At 46.5% G+C, this 19,105-nt stretch overlaps 1 protein-coding gene across 1 annotated transcript in view; it reads right to left on the reverse strand.

Moving 5' to 3' along the window:
• Window positions 1–13,671: 13,671 nt before the first annotated feature.
• The window catches only part of LOC134909251 (transmembrane 4 L6 family member 4-like), a 119,047-nt gene continuing 113,613 nt past the window's right edge, over window positions 13,672–19,105 (reverse strand). Inside the window, exons 4-5 of the mRNA XM_063915946.1 lie at window positions 18,572–18,779; window positions 13,672–14,104 (exon numbers count right to left, since the gene is read on the reverse strand). Coding sequence (XP_063772016.1) covers window positions 14,087–14,104; window positions 18,572–18,779 — 226 coding nt within the window. The 3' untranslated portion in view covers window positions 13,672–14,086. The remainder of the gene's footprint in view (window positions 14,105–18,571; window positions 18,780–19,105) is intronic.

The following is a 19,105-nucleotide window of genomic DNA, read 5'->3' on the forward strand; positions in this document are numbered from 1 at the left end:
GGATCCGTAGTTTTGACAGCGCCTGCAGGCTTTGTTGTTGGTCACCATGGAAACCTCCCTGCCGCACCGAGCGTCGTTACGTCATGGCCCGGCGACACGGAAGTGAGTTGCGGAGGCTGGTGGGCGGTCGAGCCGTGCGGACAGGGGAGAGTAGTTAGAGCACTGATGTCTTTATCCTTGTATTGTATAAATGTTCTGTTTGTTTCACACCCTGTTTGTTAAGGGTGTGGTTCGTTTTATCGACAGTGTCTAGGTCGACAATGTTTAGGTCGACCACTATAGGTCGACATGGATGGAAGGTCGACAGGGTTTCTAGGTCGACATGTGCTATGTCGACAGGTCTAAAGGTCGACATGAGGATTTTTTTTGTGTGTGTCGTTTTCTTCGTAAAGTGACCGGGATCCCAAATTAGTGCACCGCGTCCCCTCGCATGGCTCGCTTCGCTCGCCATGCTTCGGGCATGGTGCCTTCACTCCGCTACCGCTTCGCTCGGCACACTTTACCGTTCCAATCGTAGTCCACGTGGATCGTTAAGTATGAAAAAAAAAAAATGTGAAAAACTCATGTCGACCTTTAGACCTGTCGACCTAGCACATGTCGACCTAGAAACCCTGTCGACCTTCCATCCATGTCGACCTAGTGACTGTCGACCTATAGTGGTCGACCTAAACATTGTCGACCTAGACACTGTCGATCTTCAGACCGGATCCCGTTTGTTAAGCCCTGAGGACGGGGAGATTCCCCGAAACATGTTGGCATTAAAGGGATACCTATTCTCTTACATTTGAGTCAGTCTGCGTGAGTGCCGCCATACACCCTTTATCCATATTGTTAGCTTACGCCAAGCTAACTAGGAAGGCACCGCAACACAGTTTAATTTGATTATTGGAGTGCCGGAAATACCTTTTGCAACATATTAGGAAGGTCACTACGCTGTGACCATCTTCTTCATGGCACCCAATTATTAACGGTACTCAGGACTGGGATATACAGTGCAGCTGGGTTCCATGCTGCTTTTTAAACAATTTGGTCATCAGATTAGTGCATCAGGAGGACTCCTTATATAATCAAGCACCAAGCCGTATATCAGCTATGGAAGCCAGTACAGATATGGATATGACATTGGAATTGGTGCACCAGGATGCACGTGAACGGTTGAGTTTTTCTGATGTGGAGGCTAAGGCCATCTTGGTAGAAAGAAGACTAATTGATGAATCTGTTACCAACACCAATGAAGAATTATTCCGGATGTGGTCTAAACTGAAACAAAGGGAATGTGATTACACATATCACGGAATCACATTGTCGAATTACTACCGTAGTAATATGATCCCGAGGGGTTTTAGGATTGCTAACTCGCCGACGATCGGCCGTTACAATGCCCAATTCTGCCGTCGGTGGGTAGCAATCCTAAATAAATGCTCTATGGACTTAATTTTATTAGTGGTGGAGGAGTCCACCAGAGAATTGGGTTTAGTGAAGGAGCAGATCCAGTCCTTTGAGCAACAACATAAAGCAGATCTGAGTGCTGATACACCGAATGATTGGATTAATAAACTTAATGTCCAAATTGAGCAGTATCGGCAAGATCTAATGAGATTTAAAAAGGATAAATTAAATAAAGTTAAAAGGGACTATGAACAAAGATAAGTGTACTCCTGGCTGGGTAGCTCCATGCCTAATAAAACGCAACAGGCATATAGACGTCAACAGCAGACGTGGCGACGTAGAGAGCGATCAGGAATGACCTCCTCAGCCAGTGATTCCGATACAACATCAGCTCCCTCGACATCAACAGAAGGGGCTGTCCCTTTAGGGCCACACCAAACAGGTGTACGCACACGTTCCAACCGTACTCCAATAAGCGGACGAGGCAGAGGACGCGGAGGTCGCGGCAGAATCAAAGGATCCTACGTGCCAAGACCACAACGTCCCTAAAAGAACTTGTCTTCAACCTTTCATCAACACCGCTTACTGACCACGAATATGGACTTTTAGCCAAAGGACTTTCTTTTGTCCCCACAACGATCACTGATCCTTTGGAATGGAAAACTGAAGTTTATCATCTTAATAGGACATTAAAACACAAGGAATACTTTAACAATAGACCATCTGTACCAGCACCTTTGGAGACGCCAGTAGCTGAGATACCCCCACAACTATGGAAGATAGCTCCGAGATCTTACTTTGACCCCCCAAGTCAGAACTCTTCCATTAGGACTTTTGTCCGTATGTTGGAAAGGGAGGGTCAACAGGCTATGAATGACCCGGTATACTTTAATTTGAACAAAGAAGAAAGATCAACCCTTAGAGAATTGTCTAACAGGACATAGTAATCCGCAAGGCGGATAAAGGGGGATCTCTAGTTGTTCAAGATATTGGGGATTATGTAACTAAATGACACAACAGTGTATAGACGCCTCAATAAGGATCCAACTAGGGAGTTTAAACTTGAATTGGATTCCTTTTTGTTAAGTTTTAGGAATCAGGGTATCATAACACAAGAAATTTACTCGTCCCTTATGGTTGAGTTTCCTCTAGCACCCCTGTTTTACACCGTACCTAAGGTGCATAAAACGTTGGAGAATCCCCCTGGCCGCCCCATAGTGTCGGCCAGGGGCTCTCTGTATCAACCAATCTCAGTCTTTTTGGATGCATATCTTAACCCCTGTATCCAGGCTTTGCCATCCTTCCTTAAGGACACATCGTCACTATTGTTCCAACTACAACAATTGGGTAAACTGCCCGAACACACATTGTTGTGTACTGCTGATGTCACTAGCCTCTACACCTGCATCCCACATGATGCAGGTGTAGAGGCAGTGAGAAGACTCATTGAGGATGATGTAATTTACCAGGGTCCTGAGATAACCTTCTTTTTACATCTACTAGATTTGGTTTTACAAAGAAACTATTTTGTGTTCAATGGTAGTTTTTATTTACAAATAGCTGTGCAATGGGGTCTGCGGTGGCCCCATCGTACGCCAATGCATTTATGTATCAAGTAGAGAGGGATATGTTTTACCTAGACCCTACTGTAAGTCTTCAAGTGATATACTATAGACGTTATATCGACAATCTCATTGTGTTTTGGAAAGGCTCCAAGGATGATTTGACACTGGTATGGAGCAAACACAATGCAATGTCACATCCAGTAAAATTTACCTTTACTATTGATGAGAATCAAATTAATTACTTGGATGTCAGAGTCCACAATAGGGATTGCCAGTTGAATACGTCCTTATTTGTTAAACCCACGGATAGAAACACTTTATTAAATTACCACAGCTTCCATCCGTTAGCATTACGTAAAGGATTGCCGTATTCTCAGTTTATGCGTGTGCGGCGCATTACCTCGGATCCCGTTGAAACCAACATTGCTTTAGATGACATGCTTAAGAAATTTGCACAGAGAGGGTATCCAATTAGGGAGCTGCAGCAGTCCAAGGAGGCTGTTTTGAAAAAATCTAGAAAAGAGATTTTTTCCACTAGGAATAATACAACCACGATAGTGAATAAATTACCGTAGGTAAGCAAATTTTCCACCAGTTCTAGACGTACAGTTAAAAAAGCGAAACAATTATGGCCAATTATTCAATCCGAACCAGCCCTGAAATGTCTATCTGACACTAGTTTATTGCCTAGTCATACTCGAGGTAATAATATAGGTGATTTTGTAGTGAAGCTTGATGTTACTAACATGACTAGGTCTAATCAGACACATTTCCTTAGACCAAAAGCAGGATGTTTTAGATGTCTTCGTTGCGCTACATGCAATACTCTAATGACGGGCACAACATTTAATCATCCGCAAACTGGTAGGAAGCTACCAATTAAGCATCGTCTCACATGTACGTCAACACATGTTATTTATTTTGCTTACCTGTCCGTGTGCTCTTGCCTATGTGGGCAAGACCATACGACAACTCAGAGAAAGGATGGCACTCCATAGAAGCGCGATAAAGAAAGCGTTTGAGAAAAGGACTAGCGACCAACTGTTTGCCCGTCATTGTTTAGGGGCTAAACATGGGGTGGCTAGTATTAGAGCCATCCTTATTGACCATACTCCCCCCACTCTGAGGGGTGGCAATAGGGATCGGTTGCTCCTTCAGAAGGAGTCTCGGTGGATTTTCAGCCTCGGCACCCTGTTTTCTGGCGGTCTTAATGAAAATTTGGGACTGCAATGTTTTCTATGACCTTCAGTCATTGACCACATATATTTTCCTGGATAGGGAATAGCTCTATATGTAAATAGGTAATATTGGTCTGTCCATTCTGTATAGGCTACCATAATAATAAAAATAAAAATATAATAGTTAAAATAAAAATAATTATACTGATAGTTAATGTATATAAACTTAGTAGGTATGTTTAGGAGTTGGTATATTGAGGTATATTTATGGCTATAATTTTGTACTTGTGCAGGATCCGTAGTTTTGACAGCGCCTGCAGCTTTGTTGTTGGTCACCATGGAAACCTCCCTGCCGCACTGAGCGTCGTTACGTCATGGCCCGGCGACCCGGAAGTGAGTTGCGGAGGCTGGCGGGCGGTCGAGCCGTGCGGACAGGTGAGAGTAGTTAGAGCACTGATGTCTTTATCCTTGTATTGTATAAATGTTCTGTTTGTTTCCCACCCTGTTTGTTAAGCCCTGAGGACGGGGAGATTCCCCGAAACATGTTGGCATTAAAGGGATACCTATTCTCTTACATTTGAGTCAGTCTGCGTGAGTGCCGCCATACACCCTTTATCTATCTATCTATCTATATATACTAGGTGATTCATCGTGCCCTACGGGCGCTCTTCACACCATCGTAAGGGGCTATGCCCCCTTAATCCTTGCACGCCCTTGTGGCGTGCAATGTTTTTATTATATAGAGTATTACCTCAAATCATAATTGTGTGAGTAGTTAAATATTGCATGGACAAAGGGCGTGCAATGGTTAAGGGGTCGTAGCCCCTTGCAACGGTGTGAACAGCGCACACAGGGCCTGATGAATCACCTAGTAGGTTGGGGGAATGGCGGGTGCAGGGGAGACGCGGATGGGGGAGGGGTCCGGTGGTGCCACGGGTGTGGGAGGGGCGGTTACGGGGGTGCCATGGGTGGGGGAGGGATGGGTGCGGGGCTGCTGTGGGTGGGGGTTCGGAGCCACCATGGGTGGTGGAGGGGGGGTGTGGGGGTGCCGCGGATGGGGCCCGGAGGTACTGTGAGTGGGGAAGGGTGGGTAATGCTTCTCCTCCTAGAAGCAGCTAAGCTGCTGTCCTCCCTTTGGCAGTGGCTCTCCCGGAGACTCGCACAGCAGCCAAGCAGCCAATCACTATTGTTAGCATTACAGGGAGAAGATGCACTCGATAAACTTGTTGGGACACCGGTGCTAACAATAGTGACTGGCTGGCAGAACTGACTGACTCACTGAATCAATGTAAAAGGTGAGAGTGCTGTGCAGTGTCAGTGACACTGCACTGCACAGCACTGTCACCTTTTACATTGATTCAGCGTCCAGAAATTAACCTCCACGATATCACCCACTCTATCCGTTACATTAGCCATCTCGGGGCTTCCAGCCCGGCAGCACAGGTGCTGTGTTACGGAGTCAGAGCCTCTGGGGATCTGGGCGCGGCTGTGTCGGGGAGGCACTTCTGTGACATCATGCGCAGAGGCGGCTTCGGGGCTCCTAGAGTATGCGGCGCAGGGAGGGCTATGAAAGCCTTCAGCTGCGCCGCTTTCATACACATCTATGCCGGTGGCAGCAGCAGCTAATGTTCCACCTGTGCCGCGGCTAGGAAGTGGGGATTGTTGATGGCAGAGTGGGCAGGCGGACCGGCAGCAGGACACAGGATGCTGCAGAAAAAGGTCCCCCCCCCTATCTAGAGCGCAGAGACTTGCTTCATACCTTTCAACTGTACCTTTTTGGCAAGTACAGTACCTTTTTTTTATGGTCTGTACTGATTTTTGACTCTCCAAACTTCCATTGAAAGTATAGGAAAAGGGGTGTGGTCACGTCCCTTTACCCGTGGCCACGCCCCCTTTTCGAATTTGAACCTATTTTTATGTGTAAATTGTTGGAGGGTATGTTGCTGCAGATGCAGTGGGTCTATTCTGGGGTGTGCGCCTGGAGCTGCAGCTCCATCAGCCCCATTGTTAATCCTGTTCTGGGAATCAGCTGTGGACACTTTTTCTTAACTAACGCTGTCTATATAGTCATGTAGAATACTCAATTATTTGTAAAATCACAGCGCTGTATACAGGCGGCTTTACAAGGGAGACTGGCCGCATCCATACTCCTAAGATGGCGCCCAGCGTCTCAGCCAGGGAGAGTGGGAGGAAGCTCCAGGGTGGGAAAATCTGCAGTAGATGTCACCCTGGGCCAGGGAGAGGCTACAGGTCAAGCGTCGACTCCCCTGTGCTCGCCCTCACCACCGTTACTACAGAGCCTTATCAATAGGGGCGTTAGTACACCTGACCTGTACTCCTATGCCCTGGAGGATATAGTGGGGTCCCTGCTTGGTGACAGGGTCCACACCAGCGTCGCAGTCCATCTCCCTAGACTGCGATCAGGAACGTGTTTTTTTGTGGCGGGTCCCATCTGGGGGACCCTCTTACCTCCTCCCCGTAGCAGCCACGTGAACCAGGAGAGAGTCTGCGACCGTGTGCTTAAAGTCATAGTGTCTCTGCTGCAAGTACCCGGGAACTGAGCCGCGGGAGTAAGCGACACTGCTCGGGAGGTGATGGAGCTGCAGCACTGAAGTGTCAAAATGACATACAGTGCTGACAGCCCAGTTTTGAAGAAATTTTCTGTCAGAAAAAGCTTTTTCAGGGCTGCCCAGTGCAGCCCCCCTGTTGGGTGACCTGCTGCTACAGGCATCACCTCGAAACTGGGCTCACAGTACCTGGAGGTGGGGTTAAAGAGGAGGCCCCAATGCATCCTGGGACAGCCTAAAGCTTTAGCCTGTTGGTGCCTCTAGATCAAGATCCACTCTACACCCTCGATGTTTTCCTGTGGAACACAGTGTACCCCACTGCAGAAAATATAGATAATCTGGATACCAGCACTCAGCTGTGCTTCTTAATATTGTATTTGCCTTGTGTTCTCTGGTTGGGTGTGAGTTAGCAGCGGTCGTGATGCTGTTGTCCAGTATACCGATGCCAGCATCCCGACAATTGAAATCCCTAACCCTCACTTCCCTGTCCTCCCCCTTTGGTGCCTAACCCCAACCTCCCCCGTTGTTGCCCAACCCTCCCCCCTTAGTGCCTACCCCTAAACTCTCCCCAGTGGTGCCTAACCCTTCACCCATGTGTGCCTATAGACATATCTATGGGCCATTCATGGGCCAGTGCTTTGGCCTTGCCCCTCAAGATAAAATATGCCAGCCAGCCCATGCACCAAAGATTGGTGAGCTTGGTCCACTCCCCACACCTGCCTGCATGTATATTCTGACCAATGGCTCCCATTCAGTGCCGACCCCCAGCCAGCAGCAGCCGTTGCCAGTGAGTTTATACGCGGAGGTGCTGAATGCATGTGAGCTTCGGTGGGGGTGAGATGCAGGGCTCTGTTATTGCACTCTATCTGTAACCTCCCGCTGCTTGGACCCCACTCAACTTACAGCAAGCGGTACTGCTACTGTGGGCATTGTGTATAAGGGGAACTACTGTGTAGCATAACATGAATAAGGGGCGCTACTGTGTGTCATAAGGGACACTACGTATGGGAATAAGGTAGACTATGTGGTGTAATGTGAAAAAGAATGTGCTACTGTGTGTAATATGAAATGTGGGTACTATTGTGTGGTCACGCTCATTTCTTGTGAGACCACCCCATTTTATACTGCGCACCCCTTTGACGCTCTGTTCCTTTATGGGAGTGAGGGCGCAAATTTATAGTTTGCAGGAGGGTGCCAAACACCCTAGCATCGGCCCTGAGTATGTTCATTATCCCTCTGGCCCAGTAATATATACTCAGTATCAGACCTATAAGTGTAACCCACTATATGGCCCACAGTACCCCTTGCCCATGAATTACACATTCAAAACAGTACTTAGTAAATTTAATGGACTCAACACAATTGATAATTTATTTTTTTTATTTCTTTAAACACGAAAAACACAGAGAAAATAGACAATATACATGTTAATTTAGTTCCACAGCAGTACATTATTTAAGTGTTTTCCTAATGCAATGACACTGCCCTCAAGCCACACCAAACTAGCCACAGAGCACAAATGCAAAGCGCAAAAATGTATGCTAGGGATTTATCCCCCTTCTACAGCCCTGCCCACACACCCAGAAATGCCTCCCCAATATTAAAATATGTACATAAGGTGCCAATTCCAAAGATATCTTTCATCTTTCAAATTGTTTGAAAAATTGCTTAGTGTGTACACTCAATTTCGTTTGTCAGGGCTCTGGGAAGTTCAAGGGAAATTGCTCATCTTCCACATTGGTCATCTTTCACATTGGTCATGTCTTCTAGTGTGTATGGGCCTAAGGATGTGTAATGGGCCCTACACATATGGCGATGTGCCGCCGAGGTGCCCGACGGCCGATACGGCCGACGGGCGACGGGGGGGGCAGTGACAGGGGGAGTGAAGTTTCTTCACTCCCCCCGTCATCCGGCTCCATAGACGTGCAGGCAAATATGGACGAGATCGTCCATATTGGCCTGCATGCACAGCCGACGGGGGACCAGCGATGAACGAGCGCGGGGCCGCGCATCGTTCATCGCTGGAGCCTCCACACTGAAAGATATGAACGAGTTCATATCTTTCCAAAAAATCGGCATGTGTGTAGGGCCTATAAGCGGTGTCATCGCACAGAGCACAAGGCTGGCACTGTCACTGCCCCACGGGCTTTACTTTTGGTTAACAGGGTGCCTAGAACATATCGCTGCTGCTGTGCCAGCCGGCAAGCACCCTACAGTCTGTACACCTGCTTAGAAGTGCTGCACTTTCTAGTGCTGGCAAACACACCTCTTTTGTGCTATGTCATGATGTCATGCACTAAGGAGGCAAGGCCAGCATAAGGCACACTGCCTTCCTGTTACGCTTCTGGCTGTTTCCAGTGAAAAATGAGGTGACCAGAAATATGAAATAGACTCAGTCATGAAGAGGGATTCCTTCGCTAATTAAGGGTCTTACGCTGTTAAGGGCTGTACAGACGGGGAGATTTCTCCCAGAGATATGTGCTGAGCGATCTAGCACGAATGCTCAGCACACATCCCGCGATGTGTGCTGAGCGAGGGGGGGGGGCACACATTTCACCGCACCCAGCGGTCAAATGAGCGAAAACCCTAGATTGTGCATGCATGCAGGCTAATCTAGTACCGGCGATAGCGACGCGTGGGACCGCGCATCGCTATCGCAATGGGGCATACACAGGGAGAGATCCGTGCTTAATGGGAATAGCCCTGGGCCCCTTGCCAGCATCCTGGTGGTCGGGTTCCCGGTGTCGGTATGCCTGACCTGACTACATCCCCCCTACAGTATGCTGATTGGTTGCAATGGGAAACTTCCCTACTTGTCTCTTAGAAGACTTGATTTCCCCCTTATTTTGTTACAATCACCAAATGGACTTGGAAACACACAACGAAGAGTCAAGTCTCATTATGGGGCAGATGTATCAAACTTTAAAGAGAGATATAGCAGATAAGTTGTCCATAACAACCAACCATCTTTTGCCATTTTATAGACTGCTAGATAAATGATAGCCAGGGGCATATCTACTAAAGTACGGGTTTATAAAAGTGGAAATGTTGCCCATAGCAACCAACCCGATTCTACTTATCATTTATCTAGCACCTTCTGGAAAATAATAGCTAGAATGTTATTGATTGCTATGGACAACATTTCCACTTCTATAAACCTGCACTTTAGTAAATATACCCCCTAGAATTTGATTGGTTGCTATGTGTACATTTTACACTCTCTGTAAAGTTTGATACATCTCCCCCTACAGGTATCAATACCCAGAGGTTGCAGATTCCATACTTTGTCTATACCATACAATACTTCATGCCATTATATTTAATCATAAACAATTGCCATTAGCTCTGAATATTAAATCTATTGAGAGCTACATTTTATTTCTACTCTCTTTTATAGCAGTAAATCCTTCACTGTTAGTGGGCATTGATAACTGAGGCTGGGAATGCCTGCCCTATATGATCATCTTTGTCCCTGGGGCACTGTTCTGTAATGAGGCACTGCCAAATGTAAAAAGCTAATTCCACACAAAAACAAACATTCAGTTTTGTGTAATTTCCATATGTTAAACATTAATGCAGAATACTTCTTACCTGGGGTCCACCAGCCTTCCACTGGACAGGTCTGCTCTCCCTACATCTTCTGTCGGTGTATTGGCACTGGCCAACATGCTACCTATGTTAAAAGCCCACCCCAAAAGGAGTAAAAACAGTATCCCTGGACCACAGCAATATGGACTCTCCTCATTCCTGCCAAGCCAGCCTTTCTCCTGCCTTCAGGGATGTGGAGAACATCATCAGACCATGGCAGACATAGAAGGGCCCAGTGTAGTGGGTGGAGTGCCGAAGCTCTGGTAACCAATATACTGCAGTAATGTTTCATTGATGGAACTCCACCCAAAACAGTTTATCAAACTTTCATCTTTTAAGTATTAAATATACTCATATTTCACTATGAGCAGGAATTAAATGTACTCATTTCGGGTGTAGTGCTGCTGACCGGCGGTCAGGAGACCGCCGGTCAGCTTATCGACGCTGGGATCCCGGCGGGGAGGGGCGAGTGCAGCAAGCCCCTTGCGGGCTCGGTGGTGACCTGCGGTCGCCACGGGTTCTATTCCCACTCTATGGGTGTCGTGGACACCCACGAGTGGAAATAGTCCCTGTTGGTCGGCATGCCGACCATCGGGATAGTGAGCCGTCGGGCTGGTGGAGGAGGTCATGTGACTGTCGGTCAGCTGACCGGCGGTCACATGAATACCACCCCTCATTTCCACATGCCAATGGATTGCCAGTGCTATGGAGGTAAGATGAATCGCAGAACCAGCACAAACGCAGACTCTCCTGCAGGTTGTTAGTCAAGTATTTATTTTTTTCTTCTGATTTTAGTAACAATCTGTATAAGTCTGTTTCCGGACAGAAGATGCCAATCTTGTGTATATACCGTATCTCAAAAGTAATTTTTTATTAATTCCCCATGTTTCAAAAGCCATGTTAATGTATCACTCCAATTATTTTAGATTTTTCTTAAAAAATCCAATAAAGGCCCTCATTCCGAGTCGTTCGCTCGGAAATAATCTTCGCATCGCAGCGTTTTTCTGCTTAGTACGCATGCGCAATGGCCCTCATTCCGAGTTGATCGGTCGCAAGGCGAATTTAGCAGAGTTACACACGCTAAGCCGCCGCCTACTGGGAGTGAATCTTAGCTTCTTAAAATTGCGACCGATGTATTCGCAATATTGCGATTACTAACTACTTAGCAGTTTCAGAGTAGCTTCAGACTTACTCTGCCTGTGCGATCAGTTCTGTGCTTGTCGTTCCTGTTTGACGTCACAAACACACCCAGCGTTCGCCCAGGCACTCCCACCGTTTCTCCGGCCACTCCTGCGTTTTTTCCGGAAACGGTAGCGTTTTCAGCCACACGCCCCTGAAACGCCGTGTTTCCGCCCAGTAACACCCATTTCCTGTCAATCACATTACGATCGCCGGAGCGATGAAAAAGCCGTGAGTAAAATTACTTTCTACATAGCAAAGTTACTTGGCGCAGTCGCAGTGCGAACATTGCGCATGCGTACTAAGCGGATTTTCATTGCGATGCGATGAAAAATACAGAGCGAACAACTCGGAATGAGGGCCAATGTTCGCACTGCGACTGCGCCAAGTAATTTTGCTATGAAGATAGTATTTTTACTCACGGCTTTTTCTTCGCTCCGGCGATCGTAGTGTGATTGACAGGAAATGGGTGTTACTGGGCGGAAACACGGCGTTTTATAGGCGTGTGGATAAAAACGCTACCGTTTCCGGAAAAAACGCGGGAGTGGCTGGAGAAACGGGGGAGTGTCTGTGCGAACGCTGGGTGTGTTTGTGACGTCAAACCAGGAACGACAAGCACTGAACTGATCGCAGATGCCGAGTAAGTCTGAAGCTACTCTGAAACTGCTAAGTAGTTTGTAATCGCAATATTGCGAATACATCGTTCGCAATTTTAAGAAGCTAAGATTCACTCCCAGTAGGCGGCGGCTTAGCGTGTGTAACTCTGCTAAAATCGCCTTGCGAGCGAACAACTCGGAATGAGGGCCAAAATACATACAAGCATTTCAAGCAATATATTATGCAGTTTAGCACAGCAAACAGACATTATAAGACATGGAAGGTATTCAATGCTTGTCGGATTCTTTCACACAGAACGGATCCGACAATGCAGTATTCACGACAATGGCAATCCAACTTTTTTAAAAGTCAGATTCACATTGGGGTATATTCAATTACAGTAGAAACTACCGTCTTGTCGGAAAGATGGCAGTTTTCAACTTTTTAAGGTCGGAAAGGGGTTCCGACCTATTCAATACCCCCCTCAGTTTTCCGACAAGTCGGGAAAAATTGACTCGTCGGAAAGCACGTGAATAACCACCGATCCGTGTGCTTCTGTCGGAAACGGGGCCAAATCCGACAGGTTTAGTCGCCCATTATGACAATCTCAATCCGACTTTAAAGAAAGTCGGATTGAGGACATGAGACGGGGGAGCGGGGCGGCGGCTATAGAGGCAGCAGGGCACAGGTACCTCTATATTAGGGTGTCCCCCCGGCTGGGCTCCTCACTCCCGGCAACTTTCCCCGTCGCCACAGACAGCGCTCCCTGCCGCCCCTGACCGCGCTCCCCGCCGCCACTGACAGCAGCAGCAGTACGGGATAGTCAGATTTGGATGCTCATTGAATAGGGCTTGTCGGATCCATTCAGACAAATGCATGTCGGAATGGATCCGACTTTACTTGAATATACCCCATTGTCGGAAACGGGGCCAAAATCAGATTTGGCCGCGGAATCCGACAAAACACGTGGATCCACGGCTATTCCGCTGATCCACGTGTTTTACTGACAAGTCGGAATTCCTGATTTGTGGGAAAAAAAGCCAGCCCCATTGAATACAGTAGGTCGGAACACCTTCCGACCTAAAAAGGTCGGAACCTGCCGTCTTTCCGACAAGACGGCAGTTTCCGACTACAATTGAATACCCCCCATAGGATATAAACATTATTAAAACCTAATCGCGTCTTCCACAAGAGGACAACAGAAAGAAGACAACCTTTGACAGGTCAAAGAGTTTAAATGAGATAAATGAAACTTATTAAAAGGACACTCCAACCCACTAAATTATTTTCTTGATTTCTACTTCACAGCTAATAATAAAGAAAATGAGTTGCTGATCATTGTTATTATATTTTTTGTTGCCTTAAGAACGAAAGCAGTTTTTTTTTTATAAATCTGCTTGTGTAAAGGAGAGTCCAACCAACCAATACAAAGTGACATTGAAAATACATATTGGGTTAGGCTTTCCCTGTATTCTGTCATTCCAAGAAACCAAGGCAGGGAGTAAAGAAATTGTACTCTGGTGTATAGTTCACAGCAGAAGCTAATACTGTATGTGCAAGTACTGTATTTCCACCAAAAGGCACCAGATGAACAATGAGTTACAAATCTTCTTATATATTGAAGATTTTATTTCCACTCATAAAATCAATAGCATGAATAGATGACGCAGAGTTTTACTATAAAGTTTCATTTTGTGTGTCTAGTGCCGCTGTCAAATGTTTCATGTTGCAGTCTCTAGCTGCTCTTGTTAAAGTTAGTTATAAGTGACAGCATCTCATAGTCTAGTGTAAAACAAATATTATTGTCATCGTTAACAGTAGGGCTGGACAGGGGTGAGAACCTCCTACTACGTGACACTCTGCATATCATAAGATATATACATTATGAAACGTGTAAAAGTGATTTGTTTTACAGTTTTGTACACAAGAAGATAGAGGCTCTTCATCTCTCGACTTCCTCCTAGTAGTTCACATTGCTAGATGATGAATGGAAGACACAGAATGTAGGAGGACCCATCAGAAGTTAAACAGGTCCATCACTCTAAGTGCAAAAAGAGAAGTATTAATAGTACAATCAATTGGTAGAATTATCAGTACTGGCGACAAAATAATATAATCTGTTTTTCCCAGGACAGTTTTGGTATTAATGTACCAGTTGGATCTCTGTATTAAGTATGCCTGATCTGTCCTGTCAGAGCACATGTACAATTTACAGTGCTGGCCTCTCCATTAGCTAGATGGTCATGCATCTACCTGCTGGAGAAACTGTTATGATGTTGCTCAATAGTGCTTTAGAAAGGGGCTTTTTTGATAGTTTAGGTTGATTATCGGGGACATCATACGTACTATTGTGAAATGCTTTTGACCATCCGAGTACTGCAATCTTTTCTGGTGGTCCCTGGAAAACTTTCGGTCTGGCCCCTTCCCTGGATACAGGAAATGGAGCTTCCATTCTTTGCGATCCCTACTGATTATCAGAAATTACTGGGCAAAGACCTGTGCATTTTCAGGTTTTGGGCAGGATGTACTAACCTTGCGGTGGACATCTCACTACGCACTGCATTAATACTAATCGCATATGCACTAGCATCGCAAAGGCAGCTCTCTTGATAAGAGAGATAAGTCCCTGGACTTCCGGGTTTATCACCCAGAAGTACATCTGGGCATGCACAGAAGGACGTGGCAACCACGGGGCATGCTGGGAGGGATACGTTTGGATCCCTCACACAGCACAATGCAGTAAGAAGCCCAGAGGCATCTATAGGGTATTGCCAGTTTTACCAGACTATAGCTGGTGTTACTCGCTGCGTCGGAGCCCCGACGTCAGGGCTTTAGGACATTTGTAAATACACTAAAAACCCCAAAAGTGGTGTTTTACTGCATTTCTGCGTTAGTGCATCCCGCCCTTTCTTTCCAGTCTAAACCTCTGCTAATTAGCTGGCATGGCATCTGGGGTAACCAGGATTGCCTTGGTGGTAACTGGTATTCCTAAAACTCCCTCACTAAGTGATGCACGTTCTGATGTAAACAGGGCCGGTTCAAGGCCGCTCTGCGCCCCGGGCAGGAAATGGGGCATGGCCTAATACAGGGGGCGTGGTCAGTCACGCCCCCTGTACATTACTAGCGCCGCTTGAATGACGTCATCGCGCACCGCTCAGCAAAGGTACTCTCCACGAAGGGAAACTAGACGCGTAGCGTCTAGTTCCCTTCACAGGAGGCGGGGACACAGCGGGCCGAGTAGCGGGCAGCGGACGGGGGACACAGCGGGCAGCAGTGGCGGATCTTGCCACGGTGCGGCGCCCTCCGGATGGCGCCAGCGCCCTCCGGAAGGCGGCGCCCCGGGCAAAAGTTCTGCTTGCCAGTGGCAAGATCCGCTACTGGATGTAAACATAACAGCAAAGAGGCTGATGTACTGTACAGTATAATGTAGGGCAAGATGTCACTTTCACCAGCGATAAGACTTTTTGGCCTTATATATACAGGTTTACAATATATACAGTAACATGACCTTGAAACACAGCAGGATAACAGCTCTGCAACCATCTGACAGTGGTTTTACATAAACAAGCCCAGTGCAGTGTTATGCACTAATAATGCCACGTGATATCATCATGAACTTGTGTGAAAGGGAAGATGGCATTTCTATTGCGTTTTACTGTTGCACAATTGTTCTTTGTCAGAAAATTGCAGATTTGTATATTTCTATTCACGTTTTTATTTCTCACTCATATGAAGGATGTAATGTCTGTGTTACATTTTTCTTGTTTAATTCTCCATTTTGCCTCACAGGTTTTATCTTTTGTATATTACACCAAGTGGTATATGTTTACAACACTGTTTATGCATTTTGTTAATAGCAATCTAAAATAGGATTTTGGTTCCCTACCAGTAAATCCTTTTCTCGTAGTCCGTAGAGGATGCTGGGGCCCATATTAGTACCATGGGGTATAGACGGGTCCACCAGGAGCCATTGGCACTTTAATAGTGTGGGCTGGCTCTTTCCTCTATGCCTACTCAGTCTAGAAACTGTGCAGTTCCTTTGATAAAGCTGCAGTGCCTACAGCGAAACGTGTCAGGAATTTCTTTGGGTCATCATCTGATACATCTTCACTGCCTGTGTATATCCGGACCAGAACTGGACTTTGATTGGAGCAGAAAAATCGTGGTGATTAAAGTTTCTGAAATCCATCAGCTTATCACCTCCATGAGGAGGACACCGTAACCTAATGAGGAACCCACAATTGTACATTTGAATTACATCAAAGATATCCAAGGGACTTCACCTCTAACGGCTTTGGTAAAGTTGTTTGGTCAGACTGCGCAGCCAGTCTATTTTCATCTAATCCACCCATCTGCATATCCAGTTTATCTTATAGGAACGGACTATAACACTACTGGCAGCTAATTGTGAGACCCTCAGTTTTTAATTCATTTGATTTATGAGCTTGGTATATATGTTCTTAATTGCGGCTTAAATTGCCATTATATTAAAATGTGAAGTTTTTATCACTCAATCCTTCATGTGTTACTACTATATTAGCGCTGCTATTGTTCGTTTTTCTTTCTTTGTTATTGGTTGGGTGTGACTACCCCATCAGGTGTAGCAGCAGCATTAGAGGTGCAGCACCGTTAGCGCCCGATCATATACCTGTTGGTAAAATCTATTCTTGCTCTTCATGGAATCTAACAGGAACCCTGCAGAATCCTGAATATTACGTAAAAATAAATCAACGTCACCTCTATCCAGCGTAATCGATTCATCCTGCAGAGTGATTGACCACCTGGCAATAGCTTTTGCAATCCAAGCACAGGCTATAGTAGGCCGCAATATAGCCCCTGAAGCCGTGTAAATGGATTTTAGCATAGCATCCACCTTTCGATCTGCTGGGTCTTTCAACACGATGGATACTGGGACTGGCAGCACCACCTGTCTGGACAGCCTAGAGACATAGGCGTCGACTATCGGCAGGGACTCCCATTTTTTCCTATCTTCCACTGGGAAGGGAAAAGCAACCAAGACCCTCTTAGGGATCTGGAATTTCTTTTTCGGATTTTCCCAGGCTTTTTCAAAGATAGCATTTCATTCTTTGGATGCCAGGAAGGTGAGGGGGAAGGGAGGGGGGGGGGGGGGTTATTGTCTGTGAAAAAGGCCTCCTCTACCTGCTCTGGAGCTGTGTCAGTAATGTGTAACACATCCCTTACAGCTTCAATCATCAACTGCACCCCCTTAGCAAGTGATGCCGTCCCCCTCGACACATCCCCGTCACCGTCTGCAGGGTCAGAATCGGTGTCCGTGCCATCCTGTATAAGTTCGGCAAGTGCACGTTTGTGAGAATGTACCGCAGGGGACCCCGAGGAAGCAGTATCAGACCATACAACCATAGAGGATTGCAGAACTTGAGTGGCATGCTCAGTACTAGCAACCTTAACAGAAATCTGAGAAATAGTTCCCCTCAGAGAGACTAACCATTCTGGCTCTCTAGCTGGGATCTGCGCTACAACAGTGCAATCCTGATTACATGGTATGGCGTCTTCCTGGGAAGATAAATCCTCTGCAGCATATGAAACAGTGTCCCTAGACATGTTGTCACATACACACCAAACACCCCACAAACACACAGGGTACTGGGCAGACAGAGTTTCCCCCCCCAAGAATGGCAGAGAGACACAGAGATTGGAGCCAACCCACACACAGCGCTATTATAGGTATAGGGAGACCCTAACCAGCGCTGACTGTGTCCCTTAATAGGTGACACAGCCTTTACACAGCCTCCCCTCCCTTCTACAACCCCCTGGTACCGTACAGTTAGCTGGAGGTGCTCTGGAGGGAACTGTTCATCAACTGGCAGTGAACTACAGGCAGGAAAATGGCACTGAACGCTGCTGGATTCGCTCTGAGGAGAAGCCCCGCCCCTTCAATGGCGCTGTCTTCTCGCTCCTGTAAGATTATACTGGCCTGAGGATTTGTTTGCTGGCTGCGATCCGTGGACCCGACAGGCTGGAAATGGTCAGTGTAGGGTTATTTTTTAAACTGAGTCTGGTAGGAGGGGCATAGAGGGAGGAGCCAGCCCACACTATTAAACTCTTAAAGTGCCAATGGCTCCTGGTGGACCCGTCTATACCTCATAGTACTAATGTGGACCCCCAGCATCCTCTAGGACGTAAGAGAAATAATACTTGGTCAGGGCCATACCAAGGGCAGTGTCCGAACCAAGGTCACACAGCTGAGGAGGCAGCATGGTACCAGCTCTGGCAACAACTGTGCCCAGATGTGGGATGCCTGGAGAGGTGCCTGGCATGTCACTAGGTTGCTTTTGATACCTAGCTTCCAGGTGGCATCACATGCACTGGAGGAGGGCCGGACTGCCCAGGGAGCTGGGATGGCCTGGTCTGGCACTAGACTTGTTAGCACTTTTCTATGCTTCTTACTTGATTACAGTTGCACATTATGTAGACTCCACATAAATAAAATAGAAACAATGGTAATAGTAATTACTGGTCAACATACCCCGCCACAGCATCCGCAGCACTTGAAGTCCCCACAGATGGTCCCAATAAGACCATTGATGACTTGTACAGCGCAGAGTACACCTTGTACTGTAGCCATTATCAGGAGCATGGAGAAGAGGGTCAAATTCCAAGTGATAATAATCTCAGTTTTAAAAGAGTTTATCTCTCCACATATGTCCCATATTTCAGGTTTTTCTAGGTATTTCCTTAAAAGAAAAGAAAACGTAAAAACATTTAGAGTATAAATACATTAAAATTGCAATATTATACATTTGGTTGGGCTCAAACTGCATTTCACTTCAGTCTTCATTAACATAAACAAGTCCCAATGACTTGTTTCTTAAAAAAGCTCATGTTTTTAATACAGATGAGCGGGTTCAGTTCCTCGAGATCCGAACCCCCCCGAACTTTACGTGGTTTACACGGGTCCGAGCCAGCCTCGGATCTTCCCGCCTTGCTCGGTTAACACGAATGCGCCCCAACGTCATCATCCCGCTGTCTTATTCTCGCGAGATTCGTATTGCATATAAAG

The sequence above is a fragment of the Pseudophryne corroboree genome, chromosome 4 (assembly GCF_028390025.1).
Source record: "Pseudophryne corroboree isolate aPseCor3 chromosome 4, aPseCor3.hap2, whole genome shotgun sequence".
Lineage (NCBI taxonomy): Eukaryota > Metazoa > Chordata > Amphibia > Anura > Myobatrachidae > Pseudophryne > Pseudophryne corroboree.